This window comes from Amblyomma mixtum, chromosome 10 (assembly GCF_055824585.1).
Source record: "Amblyomma mixtum isolate Tamu chromosome 10, ASM5582458v1, whole genome shotgun sequence".
NCBI classification, from domain to species: Eukaryota; Metazoa; Arthropoda; class Arachnida; order Ixodida; family Ixodidae; genus Amblyomma; species Amblyomma mixtum.
The window spans coordinates 52,636,438-52,652,434 of NC_143021.1; the positions used below are offsets into that span (position 1 = coordinate 52,636,438).

Here is a 15,997-nt window from a genome sequence, read left to right on the forward strand (position 1 = left end):
GAATGTTGAAAACTCTTATGTAAGACTATACCTCTGATGTTTTGCATACTGCTAACTTATCCCTCGAGACAGCTTGGCTGCCTCCCGACAGAAAAATCGCGAAAATAATCTTATTGCTAAAGAATCGTAGGAATGGTTTTGATATCGATTATATTCGGCCCTTTTCCCTGATAACAAATTTAGTTAAACTTATTGAGCGCATGGTTCACAGTTGCCTTACCAATCACCTTACGGCACTAAAAGTCTTAAACGCCGCTCAGAGTGGATTTCGTCGAGGGCGCTCGATCTGGACAGCACATTTAGACTTGGGAAGCGGTATTAGGGTTGCAATAAAGAAAAAAAAGTTGCAATATTTTTAACGGCGCGAAAAGGCACACATACGAAAAGACAGCAAGAAACGGACAGTAAGAGCGCTAACTACCAACAGAGTTTATTGGGGAAAACAGCTTGCGGAAGTTGCGGCTTTATTCACTCCAGATATTACCGAAACACATGACAGTGTAGAACACTGTTCAACAAGCTAGACAAAAATGGGCTGCTTTTTTACATCTTTCCATGGTTACAGGAAATCCCAAACGATGTAAGTTTTTTGTGCGCCGACGAATCCTTTGCTTTCGAAATCTTTTTCCAGACTGGGGGTGTGCCTCGAGGATTGCTCCCGTCACCTTTACCCTTTAACATATTCATGGTATCAAAGTGTATCTGTATGCGGATAACATAGCCTTTTATTTTGCATTTGCTGAATATATTAAGTCACTGCTCCAGTTATTGCAAGCCTACCTCAATGCCCTAGTAGTTAGGCTGTGTAAGTTACCTTTAATTGTCAACGAGAACAAATCTTTCGTTCTCGTTTTCCCGCCAGTGCCCCCTCTTTGTATCTTTCTATGGTAGCGAGATGCCCAAATCCCACCAGTTGAGTCCTTAAAATACCTCGGTGTAAATATGACTGTCAAATGGACTGAGGAGTTCATCTGAAAATGATTGCCCTGAATGGTTAGCGCGCCCTCGGTCGCCTGACGTGAATCTGCAATTAGAAATTCGGTATGCGCAGATAAACTCTTTTATTTCTGCATAAGACGAGGGTAAGACCAATTCTGGTGTTCGGTTGTGTACTGTTCTCCTTTTGTCCTAGATACAAAACTAACCCTCTGCTGCTTCTCGGGAGGCGAGCTCTTCGCTTTGCCTTGGTTCGCGAAAATCAGTTGCAAATGTGGTCCTCTTTCTGGAGACCCACGTTCGGGAGTCGAACTGTCCCGTTCAGCTGGAGCGGGGACCACTCTCCTAAGGACTCACCTACTATCTGTCCCTTTCAACTGACCAGCGATACTTTAGTGGTGCGGAGAGTCTACTCTGATTAGACTCATCTATATTCTGTCCCTTTCAGCTTCTCAAAGAGCGAACCTTCTTGCTGAACTTGAGCTTAGGCCTGAAGTGGCTCCGCCCATTTTTCTTACCGACCATTGTTTAAAGATCAAAACTGGCCTCAATACGAGCTGTTTCAATTTGAATATACAGGGTCCTAGTTGTCTAAAGTTGTGGTCTCACTTAGGTCCGCGCCATGCGTTAGCTATATGCAGTCTCCTCCTGCACTTTGCTTTGATCATACACAGCCGCAAAATGCAAAGAACTTTACTGCCAATGCGTTGAATGGTCTCCTGGAAGATTATCCCTTCCATTATCCTAGCCGCGCAGTTTTTTTCACAGGTGCTTCTCAGCATGGCGGCAAAGCGGCAGTAGGTATGTATTTCCATGCACTAGATTAGGGTTATTCTGTCCGATTACGCTCCAATTTTGATGTCGAATTTCTCACTATCGGTATTGCCCTTCAAATAGAGCCCCGCTATATTTCTCATATAATCATTCTTTCTCTGACGTCACTGGGTGCATGCGCACAGCTGGCGGAGCGGTGGCTCCACGGCTCAGCGCGCAGCCACGCCCAACGTTGCTAGAACCAGATTGCCCGGTTCTAGTAACGTTGGTTAGTAACGTAGTGTACCTATCACTACGAAATCGTTCGATTATAAAAAAAAATTCCTGGTGGTTTAGCTCCGGATAAACGTAGTGTCTACGCGATAGCTTGATACACATAGTTACACGTGCTCTACGATTCGGTTTACACCGACTGACCCGATGAACGCATGGCTTCGCTCGCGGCTTATCGCCGTCGTCTCTCCGCTTCTGGACAGCATCGCTTAGCGAGCCGTTCCTCTCGTTGTTCCGGCGTCTCGGTCGCGCGCTTGGCATTCCTGGCCTCTTGGGCTCGTTGCTGACTCGCTGATCCGTTGCTGGTCTGTCGATGGGGTTTGCCGCAGTCGCCGTTGATGTCTGTCGCAGTGTACACGCGGACTTTCCGCTTCTTCACCCATCGTCCATCTTAAGAACGAGTGCTTCACGCTCTCTGTTTATAAAGTTGCCGAGCAATGACGCATCTGTACTACTGCGCATGCGCAAAGTGCGCAGCGAAGAAGCGGAGTCGGCGGCGGCAGCGGCTGAGCGTCATCTGTAGCTACTGCGCATGCGCGAAGCGAGGCGGCGGAGTCAGCGGCGGCGCACCTGTGACGTCACGAGCAGTGGCCTGTGGTGCTGCGCATGCGCAGTAGGGGCTTCGGCTTGGCTCGATGTCCTTGACTTGACGTGGCGTAGTGAAGCCATTGCTTCAGTAATCATACTACGCTTCTTCAGAAGTTGGCTCATGTTATGCGAGGCATAGCCTTCAACACCGATCACAATCTGTTGCGATCACACAGTTGTAAATTATGTTACCCTACGTGGTCAGCAAGAGATTATGGGATCCTAATTTGTTTATTTCAGCTTGTTCTGGTGCCGATTTCTCTTGTCATGCTAACTGAACACTTTTCCTAGTTGGAACTTCTGCAGCAAAAACGAATTAAAGCTTATTAGGGATAAAACTAAGACTGTTCTGTACAAAAGTAAATTTGTCCTACTATGAGCAATAGTAATTGACCGCATAGATATCGAGGTTGTACAAAGTTTCATGTTTCTCGGTTCCATTTTTGAATAGAATTTCTTCTGGGATGTCCACAGAAATGACCTTAATAAGAACGGAAAACTGGGCGAGTTGGTGGGAGTTCATACTTTCAACTGCGCAAAAAAACACGGACACAAGGTAAAAGGCACGACACGAGCGCAGACTATCAACTAAATTTTTATTTCAGGAATCAGGTGCTAATAAATGCTCAAAAAACCCGGGGCACAGACACATAGAAACAAACGCAACACAATCACGAACTTTGGCGCGTGCACTGTCAATTCATTCAACAAAACAAAAACCCAAAAACAAGGAAAAACCAACAGGTGGCATCCGGTCAGGCCAACGTTCCGTACTTCCTACTCGTGCAGAGATAATTGCGTAGAAAAGGTATCTCCTCATCCAGCAGGCCGACGGAAGGCGAAGCGACGCATGTATCTCCTTTTTTCTTGATGAGATATGCTTCCACTAACTCCCTGCATATCTGGTCTCGGTGTCTGAATAAGATTGTGGTTTTATTCAGATGTGGAAAGCATCCCTGGCAATTCCTGCAGTGCAATGCAAGGTTAGACGAGACCGCACCCTTCAAAGACCTACGGTGCTCCGCCATCCGCTCATTAATACATCGGCCCGTGTGGCCGATGTGTGACCTACCACACTTTAGGGGGACTTCATAAACCACCCCCGTGCCACAATCCGTGAATCTGTTTTCCTTCCTGTGCGCTACCGTGCATCCAACCTTTCTTCTGTGGCCCTCTGGCTCAAGCTTGTTGCGTACAGCGCTACAGACCCCCGCCAGCTTATTCCTTGCGGTGAAAATGACGGTTGCTCCGTATCCAGCCCCCACTTTCTTTATCCTGTGCGAAATTCCGAGAACGTATGGAATTCCTACAATTCGTCCTTTTATGTTCTCTTTTTGAACACCCGCCCTCCCTGTCTCGGCTAAGATCCTTTCAGTGATCTGGCCGAGAACAAGCTCAGGATGGCCGGCTTCCTTCAACCTCCTTATTTGTGCTTGGAAGCTGGCCTGAACCCTATGCTCACAGGATTTTTCCAGGGAAGCTTTCAGACAGGAGGTCACTATGCCAGCCTTAATCAGTTTGGAGTGCCCAGAACCATAGTTCAGGAGTGGTTTTGTGGTCCGAGGGTGGTACTTCCAACATACTACTTTTTCAAGGCACTCGATACTCAGGTCCAGGAACTGAACAGTACTCAGGCTTGGTAGTTCAAAGGTGAACTTCAAGCCGTCGCCCCTTTCCCTGAAAATTTTGACGACGTCCGGAACCACCCTAGGAGAACTCCACAGCGGGAAAACCAAAAAATCATCCACATAACGAAATACCTTTCCTGTAAGATCAACAAGATCCTCCGCCAGTTCCTGATCCATTCTACTTAAGAAAATGTCACTCAAAATGAGCGCAACTCTAGAGCCTATGCACACTCCCGACCTCTGGACAAAGACTTTCCCACCCCAACCAACGAAAGTAGAATCTAGGTAAAAAGAAAGCAGCTCAAGGAAACTTTCCACCGATATGCCACATTTGGCCACAAAAGCCACCTCGTCGTTGTCCAAGACAACGCAGTCTTTCACTTTCTTCATGAGCTGAGTGTGGGGTAGAGAGTAAAATAAGTCCTCTGCGTCTATGCTGAAGGCAAAGTACTTTTTTCTTCCAGCTCGGAAAGGAACTTGACAACGCTTGCAGAATTTTTCACCAAGAAAGGGTCCGAAAGCGTAAGTGAACCCAATTGTCGCTGTAGGAACCCTGAAATGACATGCTGCCAAGTGTTCCGCTCTGACGCAATAGCCCTATGGAACGGTCGGCTTATACGTTTTTGCCGTGAAGAACAGATCAAGAACATTACCTCTACTGTTATTGACAGCAGCAGCCAAACCGTCAAGGTTCATTCCCTGCAGCAAAACTATGGCTTGTTTTTCGATAGCAGCTGTCTTCAGAGTCACCCCTTTGAAGTTTTTCTTCAGTGCTTCTCCCGCTTTTTTGCCGAAAATCACTTCTGGCGCAAGGACGAAGAACCCTTCTTTATCTGACAAGAGAGGGCGCAGTTCCTAAGCTACTAAATAGTCCACCAACCTTTTTATCGTGGTAGGTGTCTTCCTGTCCCTTCTTTGGTCTTATCACACAGGCCGAGCATTCCTTCAGGCATCTTGCCGTGTCTTCATCTGGCACAACCTTGGACACCGAACGCGACAGCGCTAATCTCTCTAGCGATGTCATGGCAGGTTCAAGGCAGAACTTAGGTCCCAGTTCCAGTGTCCGTTCATGTCTTTCTTCAATCGCTGTGTTGTCTAGAACTGTGACGCTTCCCGTGGTCGCTGACACTTTCTTCTTGGTGGGCAGCGTGGGGCGAATGGTATTCCACAGGAACTCGGTGAGGCTTTCAGCTGTCTTGTGCCACTCATCCCAGACCTGGGGTTGACGTCGATTCCCACCCACAAGGCCGCAGTGAACACGAAGGCAAAGCTTGTAAAACCTTGCCTGTCAGCGCTCGTGTCGTGCCTTCTACCTTGTGTCCGTGTTTTTTTTTGCGCAGTTGAACGTACGAAATGACCTTATAAAAAAAAAACTTCCAAAAACTATGGCCATCATGAGGCGTCAGTCTTTCAAATTTCGAAGACCTGTTCAGGCTTTACCATTGCTAATTGTCATCAGCGCTCAACTGCGGGGCGCTTCGAGAACTGAAAACAAATAAAATACTAATAAGGGTTTTTTGAACGAAATCTCGGTATCCGCAGAAGTTGCACAGCGCTCTCTTTAACCCATAATAAGAACATGCACTGTCGTCCACACACGTGTATGGGGCGCCCTAGCGGCACGCTCTGTAACAAATCTGTTTATTCCGGCTGACTGGCGCCCACAAAGGACTGGATCACTCGACGGCGGCGTAGCATCAAGCGTGCTTGGTGGTCGCCGTACAGAATGCCGGCCGCTCCCGGCCATGCTCTTTTTAAAGCTGATAGCGAACTTTCGAGATAAAGCTTGGAAAGTTACTAGAACATTCTGGCCCAAAGTAGAATCAGCTCCGCCTGGATGCAATCAATCGAGATAAATCTAGGCGCGTCTTGCATCACAAACAAAGCGATGAAGTGGCGTTCCGGCAGCTATGATGAATGGACAAACACTGCAAGCATTCGCGGCAATATACGTAGCGAGAGCTACAGTTCCCCACTGGTTACGCATGTTTTCGTAACACCTCAGCTTTATACACATAGCCACACATACCCAGTTTATCCACATGACCCACACGCGGCCGCGGCGGCGGCAGCGTTCTGATGTCATGAGCCGCGCACCTGCTGCCGTTCTCCAGCTGCCGCGCATGCGCATTCATGCGCGGCAATGGCGGCCGGCGTAGACGGGCCGGTGCGGCTCCAAGCGCGGCGCCGGCGAACTCCGACGTCATGCGCCGCGCACCTGCTGCTCCTCTTTGGGCTCGCGCATGCGCACTATCGGCCTCCCAGCTCACGTTGAGGTGCTCGACTGGGTAGCGCAGTGTAGCTCTCGCTACAAAAACACACTGCTGTGTACCTGATGCGCAACTCAGAAAAATGACATGTTAACAAATGCCCTGCAGGCTGCAGAAATCAGACGTTGAAAGTTCTACTTCCAACTTTGTTAAATGAATTGGCGAAGAATTATAATTCAGGCATAGACTCTATTTCAGTGAAGAGCCTGCTAAATAATTTTCCATGCTTTCCTTATTCTTTATAACTATTGTGAGCCGTTCCTTTTCGCTCTTTTCATTATTCCCGATCGCAATTCTGCAGGTTAAGTAATATTTTCTTTAATACATGCTTTGCATGATAATAAATGTAAACGTATGACTTCTGTATATTTCCCTAGCTCTTTTTTGCACACATTGTTCATTACCAATGCAGCATGTGCCTGCCCATTTGGTGATGGAGATAATCTCATTGCGATCGCTTTTTGCAGTCATTAGTTTATGCACTTACTTTGCCGTGTATTGGCACACGGGTCTACTGAACCTTTTCTGATTTCTTCCGTGCTCTCAACACCATTTAATGTTGAATATAGACTGTACCATTACACATGTCTTAATCTCAATAAAATATAAGTTGGGATGGAGCGCTTGTGCTGTATCTCCTCGTCCTCACTTGTGCGGATTCGCTCACGGTGTGCGCAACTCCCACAACAGGCCGCCGAGTGTTCGAGTGCAAGTACACAATTTAGGACATGCCGGCATCAACACCTCCAGGATTCCTACCTTGTTCAAGTGTGTTAGTATGTAACCTGTGGAAGCGAGATGTCTTTGAAATAATAAAATTACAGCTCTTATAAATCATCCAACGAACGCTAAACGAACAGAATTAGGGTTATAAAAGCTGCCCCGCCAATAGGCGAACAAATTAGAGGCAAATTCTAGAGTGCTCGGAACGATCTCGAAGTAGCGTTTTTGAACAGCCAAACAATGACACAATGAAGAAAAGGCGTCTAGAAATCCTGGAAATAAGAACTATATGTCTGCTCAGTTATTCTACTTAGCGTAGAGAAAAAGCACATATACTGCTGGTGTCCACCGTTCATTTTGAGTCCTTGAGCTGGAGAACCAGAGTGGAAAATTGCTTCGAGACTGAACGGGCATTAAGTTTTTGTTAAGCAGGCCATAATCTCAGAAAGCGTCTAAGAGCAAACAAGGAAGATTTAAAATATGTCTTATGGCACTTGAGCGAATCTTAGGTATTTCTTTAATGATGAGAGCAGCACTAAACTGTACAGAGCTACTCCTGACATTTAAGACGAGGTTTTAAGAGCACTGTTCGTGCAACGAGTCGGCGCAAATCACACGCTACAGCAATAAAGCGGATAGATTACAAGTAACCAGTCCAACACGAGTTTAAGGCCGATGGCTGCATCGCTTAACAGCAGTTTGCGTGTGCACAAATGGTTCACTGCACACATTAAATGTCCAGCGAGGCTGGGTATCAAACTGTGCTGGTGTGCACCGCGCGTGTGGTGCTGAGGACACACCCACGAGGCTTGGCTGCCAGCCACACCGCCGACCGCGTCACTCAAGCAGGGCGAAGCTCGCGTTCGACGTGGTGTGAACAGCAGGCGGCAGGTCGTGCGCCAATTCTGCGCGGAATAGGAAGTGACCCACGGTGTTGGTGGAGAGCACCACGGACAGCACCAGCACGGCCTTCAGCGCCAGACCAAGCGCCACCTGCGAGCAAGTATAGCGAACTCTGAGAGTGATGCGGCCGAATGTAAGACCAAATGAGGCACCGCTTTCGAAAGACTGCACTATGCTGACTGAAGTTGCGCGACCACACAAAGTGAAACCCTAAGGTCAGCCACCCCTTTGCATAGGATTCTCTTTCGCTCTGAAATGCTATGCCGTACGCGGCAACGTCCTTTAGACGGAATTAAGTAGTGCCGCTGCGGTCGTTTTGAGCAGTAGAATCACACGCGCGGCAGCAGTAGAATGATGTCTGCCATCCGCAGAAAGGTGCCTACGTTTAGAGTCTGTGTTTTTCTCTAGTGACTATGATTGCATTTGCAGCGGTTCCTTTCTTAGGAGAAGTAAGCGCAGGCATGTCTTAAGTCTGTAGTCAAGAAACAAAGCTTATCCACATGAAAAATAATTCAGCGCGTTTGTGCAGCCGTAACAGCAAAACCAACGGACAGACGCCAGAGATCTCAGAATTTTTTTGTATCGTCGTCAGCACGCTTAACACAATGCGCGAAAGCGTGGCTCGACTGACGACGCGAAACGTCGGCCGCCAAGGCAATGTTTGGGGCGGTTGGCGACAGCTGGAAGGTAGCTCGATCGGGCGTCTCTGTCTGGCCGACGCAGGAAGCGCGCGCTGATTTGAGTGCCCTTTTAATGCGCGCTTGGCTGTAGATGCGGTCTCACGCGCGCACAGGTAACGCCTTGCAGTTTGCTTATCTCAGCAAGACGACGAAGTGGGGCCGCTCGCGCGCCTTTCGGATTTGACCTTGAAGCTGCCACTTGAAAGAAATAGATTTCAAGAAGCAGAGAAAACGCAGGTTCGTGGTTTTGCTCGCAAAGGACAAATGCAGCTCTTTTTGTTTTGAAGCGAAAAGTTTCAATAGGGTAGTCAACACCGGGTCTGGCGTGCGCCGTGATAAATTTTAGCCACAGCTGCGCATGCGCGAGTTCGCCGCGTCAAGTCACTGGAGAGGAGCACGTGGTCGGCGGAGCCGCCGACAAGCGCGGCTCCGTCGGTCCACCTTCGCCGTCGTGCGCGTGCTCTGCACGTGTTTACCGAGTGTGCATCGGGGCGCGCTCGGCTTCCTCGTATGACGCTCACCGAAGCTTTTCGTTGATATTCAGGCTTAACCTAAGCTAAGCCAAGCCATTTTTTTTTGCCTCGACACGTCAGTATATATGCCCTCCCGAGTAGCATCGACAAAGCGGTAAGCAGGGCACTAACCTACGAGAACACTAATATGTGCGCTGTCAGAGAATGAAGAAATCAGTAACAAGCTCAACAACCCTAACCGGCAGCTCTATGTGTTATCCCGCCTTGCAAATACCACGCACCCGGCGTTTTTTCTGCTTTTCCTAATATGTATTTCTTACGCGGTAGATTTGAGCGAAAACTCGAAAGGCGCAAGAACTGCTCCACGCCATGTCGATTTGTGGAGAGAGGCAAGCTTCAACGTACGTACTTTCTGTGAGACTGCGGTCACCGCAGTCACAAGTGAAACGTCAAGAAGCGGGTCCGTCAAGACCTTGGCCCCGTCGGCTAAACTAGGGCGAAGCTGTGCTCCAGCTATCGTTTGCCCTTTTAACGGGACAGAGTTAGGGGCCCCGTGTTTCAGAAAATCCGGTGTCGTCGTCGGCGGCGTTCGCCATGAGCGGAAAATTCCAGATGCATTAATTAATAAATAAAACCGAGTAGGATATTGGTTGAGTTGGGGAATCGAACCGGGCCTCCGGAGTGCGAGCACGGTAACCAGTCCGCCACGCCAGCTTTTTTTTTTGTCTTTATTGCCTATTTTTACAGATTACCACAGATCACAAAAAGACGTTCTGCGCTACACTCTCAAACATCAAGAGCGGACATGTGTTTAACTGACATGAGAAAATCAAAACTGTTTCAAGGATCACAATTCTCCCATCAAGACAATAACTTCATCACCAAAACATAGCTCCTTCTACACTTCACGTGGCTTAAATATGTTTTCTTTAAAGTAATCTCGAACAGACCGCGCATCTTCATCGCAGTGGCGTACAGCCATCCTGCTTCGCCAAATACTGTGCAGTCCAAGAAGGAAAATTACATGATATTTAAAAAGATCCGGCTCAACGTCCAGGAATCGTATTCCATACGACGTCAAGGCTGTCTTTCTTTACTGTATGCTGGAGCACGCCCCAAAAGAGCAGCGCATCCCAGCAATCAATAAAGACGTGTTCTATTGACTCTGGTTTGTGATACAACATGCAGTCAGCACCACATAGTAAAAACAATCTCTTCTCCTCCATCCATGTTTTAACTGGCAAAGTAACAGTGTGCAACTTGAAGAAAAACGTCTTCACACCCGCTGGCACCATCATTTTGCTTACTTTGTTTAAAACATTTCTTCCTCGATCTCCACTGTAAAGAAATCAATATATTGGCTTGGGGAAGACGGAGTCGGGCAAATCTTTTAAAAATTTCTGACGCGTGACATTTGACAGGTATTCCAAACTGAAGCGAGCGTTAAGAAACCGCAAAGCAAGGATCACTTCTTTCAAAAATCTACTTGCATTGTATCTCATCCATCTACAGTGGAAATTACATACTTTGGCAAAGCCAAAGAAAGCCTCACTTGAATAAAAGTCCGCACGAAAGGGTCGCGTTGACCTCGAAGAAACATAAATCTTGACGCCACCTGCCTCAGGTACAAGTATGGCAAGGAAATATCCCCTTTTTTCAAATGCAGAAATAAATTATCACGTTTAGTCCTCTCCCATGAGGACTGCCAAACAAAAACTGTGAAGAGACAATGGAACTTTTGAATGCTAAGCCGAGAGCATGAAACAACCTGCAACAAATAGCACACTTTTCAAACCAGGTATACATTACATATGTCTGCGCGCGCGAATAAAAACAGTTCCTTTCCCGACCATTTCTGTGTACGCGTGGAGAGTTCTTGAATTTTCTCCTTCGACAAGTCATCGTTATCTCGATGCTCATCAAGAGGAACTCCTAGGTATTTCAAATGGACATATGACCATTTTACTTTTGCATGAAACAAAAGCGCTGATGCCCAGTTCCCATGCCAAAGGGCCGCACATTTGTCCAGATTAACAACTCTATTGATTACATCACAAAACTTGCGAACAACCGACATCGCATGTTCTGTGCTGCTGTGGTCGCTACAGGAAAATGCCACATCATTGGCCTAAGCCAATACTTTCATTTCTCATGCTTCTAGTTAAAAACCACGAATATAGCTGTTATTTATTACATTCTGACAAAGCGGCTCTATGTACTATCGTGCGCAAAAGTGGAGAGACCACTGCTTCGACGGCAGGAGCGGCTGCGGGGCCGCAACCACGGCGCTCCTATCTCGCGCTGCGCGCTCGCTGCGAGATTGCCTCGCGTGACGCAAAACTTTTCCCTCGCTCTCAGGCTAGTGCTTATCATGACTGACAAACTTCTAGTGCGTCGTTCGGCTCTTCTGCTGCTGACGATCGCGTCGAAGGAAAGCGCGCATCGCGAGGAATTCAAGAATAGCGCAGTGGCGCTTAAGCTAAGCAAGCGGGCGGTGACGTTGCGTCCACTCACTTCACTCCGCAGCGGCAAAGGCCATTCTACTTGTAGTTGCAGCGACGTTTCGTATTTTCTCCCCACAAAAACAAGAGTTGTGTGTTTTTATGTTGGTTTGCGAACACGACTGCACGATATTTTCCCCTTCTAATCGAGGTGCTAGCGTAGTCAAATCGGCGATGTGGAACAAGCTTTTTCTCCATGAAGCGGAAAGCGCATTTCAAAAGATGATTTCTATTAGGGTCTTCAGTCATGAATGGCTACCGTGAGGCAGTGTTGCATTTTGCGCTGTGTCATTCGGTGGGTGAGTTCCTCCAGGTCGGAAGTACGGAAAAGTGGAGAGATCCCACGCGCTGTGATCAGGTCTTTTGTCAGCGCCATAGGACGGCGTGTGCCTGAATGTGCAATGCGGCTGTCCTAAACTTGCTGGCCTGTTCACCAAAGCGTCGTCATATGGCAATAACAAACAGTTAATCACAATTCGCGTGGTCTCCATTTTTTCGTACCTGCGCTCTGGAGGAGCTCGGTGGCTGAATACAGCACAAAATACATCACGGCGTCGCGGTTGCCAATCAAAACTAAGCATCTTAATCCAGATCATCCTTTGAACTGCGCTCTCCTGTTTATGGAGCAAGAAATCTTGTTCCGAATCTTCGATAGGAATGAGCTATCAGCTCCTTTAAAAGGGGAAACTATCGTGGAGATGACTTCTCAAATTAAGGAAAAAATTATCAGACTATCAATTGCATTCATATTAGGCATACGCGAGAGCGCTACTTTTCTGTATCATGCTACATGGATACGTTATCCCCTATGCAAGGAAATGACAGCGAAGTTATTGCTTGTTTCTGACTCATTTCGTGTGTGGTGGAGATTTCTTTTTGGGTGACCTAGACCACATGGGATATCCTGTCACCGTCGAAATTTAAGGTGAAGCTTTCGAGCTGAAAGGGGTCATCATAACCTTTTGGTAACAGAAGTGGGGATTTCCATGCCATCTCCCAAAGTCATGCTGGTGATTTTACGAGGCTGCGACGCTTTGAACAGGGGACGTGGGGTTGCAAAGGTACCAGGGTTGGTAAATTTTTGAAGGCTGCGAGGATTGAAACGCTCGACGCGACCCACGCCGATAACCATTATTTTCGACGTGCGGTTATTAACTCTGTTGCTTTAAAATAAACCATTCTTCTTTCTGTGGGAAGGAAATACGAAACGTCGCTGCAACTACAATTAGAATGGCCTTTGCCGCTGCGGAGTGCAGTGAGTGGACGCAACGTCACCGCCCGCTTGCTTCACTAAAGCGCCACTTCGCTATTCCTGAATTCCTTGCGATGCGCGCTTTCCTTCGACGCGATCGTGAGCAGCAGAAGAGCCGAACGACGCACTAGAAGTTTGTCAGTCATGATAAGCACCAGCCCGAGAGCGAGGGAAAAGTTTTGCGTCACGCGAGGGAATCGCGCAGCGAGCGCGCAGCGCGAGACAACAGCGCCGCGGTGTGGCCCCGCAGCCGCTACTGCCGTCGAAGCCGTGGTCTCTCCACTTTTGCGCACGATAGTACTATCGGGGACAAAAGTCTCCGGACCGCCACGCACGGTCGCCGGAGCAGCGGGGAGCGCATCGCCGCGCGTTCTCGCGGTGACGCACCTGGTGACGAGACCGACACTGCGCGCATGCGCGTCCTTCCTTATCTGCGAGCATGCCGTTTACTCGCTCAGAGCCGCCGCTCGTCGGTCGTCGGGGCGCGCCGCTAGGCGCCGCTGCCGCAGTGGCACGCTGCTGACTCATCGGCGCTGTCGGGCGCCTGTCGCTCGCTTGCCCATGCTCTGGCACACGCCTATGATAACGCTCGTCTTCTCCACTTTTCAGCGCAGCGCATGAGAATTCCGTGCTAAATAAAACAATAATTACAACGCCGCAAAAAATGAATGATCAATAGTGCCTTTCGCACTATGCGGCCTCTTCACATTTGAACGGTCAGACAAGACGCTGTAAACTTGAGAGCGCACAGACGAGTATGAAGCAGTCGAATGTTGTAGGGCGAAGAAAAATATAAAAAACAAGCTGTGCGGGCATAACTTAGGTCTACGTGAGCTGTGAAATAATCGTGTATGAGTGAATGCTAGCGCCAACATTTGATACCGTATCGGCTGAGGTGATGCGCGTTTTGTATTAGCCCTTTATAAGGCGGGCCAGAAGTACTAACTAGGTTTCTTTGTTCGTAGAGGATGTATTATGTAGCGCTGTGGGGAACTTTCATTGAAAAGAACGTTTTCAAATTGTCTGTTACACAGTGCAAAAAAGACACAGACCAAGGAAACACAACTCGGTTGTCCCTATTATAGTTGGTGGGGACTTCAGCGCCGCGCACACTTCTTGGGGATACCAATCTGATTCCTTCAGGAATGCACAGATCCAAGGAAGCTTTAAAGATCATTCCTTTCTACCCCGATCCGATCCTTTTTACAAATAAATGTTTATTCTCTCTCTTTCAACTTTTAAACCAAATGCAGGCCTCTAACCGCCAATGAGGTGCCAATCAGGTGGCCCGTATTCACCTGACTTGGCTTGGTGGTTAGGCCCCGGTAACCCTCGTAGGGCTGTTAAATCACATACTTGGAGCGGTGATCATACCCTATTTTTACCTCCTCCGCTTCTTCGCGTCTACGGAAAATACGCCGCAGCGTACTCATAACGTCATGAGACTCTGTACGCGCAGGCAATCGTTTATCTACACTCAACCCATCTTCAGCAGTTTACTCTCTCTGCTGTTCCCGCGACTCAAACTGTTACCACTGCTGTAAATGAAGATGACCCAAACCCGGAGATAGACCTCCTGAATCTGTGGGCTCTTCGTCGCCAGGCCGATCATTATGCTTGTCGTCACCCCGAGGAAGCCTCGTCTCTTCCCTCTCTTCACAGAGGTACCGCACGTGCGCGGCGCTATGCAGAGCGACTAGGCAGGCGACTCTGGGCTGCATGGTGCGCCCGCCTGCTCTCTACGTAGGGTAATCGGCATCTTTGGAGAGTGTTCCACGCCATGGAGCGTCCTTCTCAGGTTGCAGATTAGACAGATAGCATTCGCCTCGCGTTCAATATGGATGAGGATACAGTTGCACAATAATTTGCAAGATACATTTAAGTTAAAGGTGTCTTGACTGACCATTCTACTGCAGGCAGGCAGCAGCGCACAACTGGCGCTCTAAATGCGCTGTTTGCGGCTTAATCGCTTCTTTATTGCTTTATTACGGCCGAAAATTGGCGACCACAAGCGACGAGCGTTATCACAGGCGTGTGCCAGAGCATGGGCAAGCGAGCGACAGGCGCCCGACAGCGCCGATGAGTCAGCAGCGTGGCACTGCGGCAGCGGCGCCTAGCGGCGCGCCCCGACGACCGACAAGTGGTGGCTCCGAGCGAGTAAATCAGCATGCTCGCAGATAAGGAAGGACGCGCATGCGCGCAGCGTCGGTCTCGTCACCAGGTGCGTCACCGCGAGAGCGCGCGGCGATGCGCTCCCCGCTGCTCCGGCGACCGTGCGTGGCGGTCCGGAGACTTTTGTCGCCGATAGTACATAGAGTAATAGCGGTGACAATAGGCAGCCTTGCCGCACGGATGCTCTAATGGCATTTCTATCTGTGAACTCTCGGTTAACAACCAGATTCATGGTACAGTTACTAAAGCCATTTGAACTCCTTTTAAAATAACTTCTCCAACACAGACATGTTCGAGGATGTTAATAAGGATGTCATGACATACAAGGTCAATTTGCAACATTGCGGCTCGCCTAAAGTCAGCGTCACAGCAATCCAGTATACTTCGAGTGAAATGAAAAATTGTGAAGATGGTTCACCCTTGAATTCCACACGTCTGGTGGGGGCCAACCAAGATGTCTATAACTGACTGTAAACGTCTGGCTAATATTTTCATAAAAATTTTATAATCAAAATTAGTAAGCGTTATTGGCCGATAACCAGTAAATTGCTTAAGCTGAGCAGGATTGTCAGTTTTCGGTATAGGTACTGTATGTGCACGGGAAAACGAGAGTAAAAAACAACCTCTAAATCATTCTTAATAAACGCCTTGTAAAATGAGAGTGGTTTCGCGTTTGAACGCCTTATAAAATTCCGTTGTTATCCCGTCAGCACCTGGCGATTTCCCCAAGTGGAGCTCATCAATAGCGCATTCCAATTACACTGTTGTAAAGTCGGCAGACAGGATGTCATTGTCTTCACTGGTCAGTCGAGGTAATGGACTTA

General features: G+C 48.3%; 1 protein-coding gene across 1 annotated transcript in view; it reads right to left on the reverse strand.

Annotated features, from left to right (window-relative positions):
* Positions 1 to 8,029: 8,029 nt before the first annotated feature.
* LOC149325798 (putative transporter B0285.6) overlaps positions 8,030 to 15,997 on the reverse strand; it is a 28,167-nt gene continuing 20,199 nt past the window's right edge. Inside the window, exon 5 of the mRNA XM_089564388.1 lies at positions 8,030 to 8,185. Coding sequence (XP_089420514.1) covers positions 8,030 to 8,185 — 156 coding nt within the window. The remainder of the gene's footprint in view (positions 8,186 to 15,997) is intronic.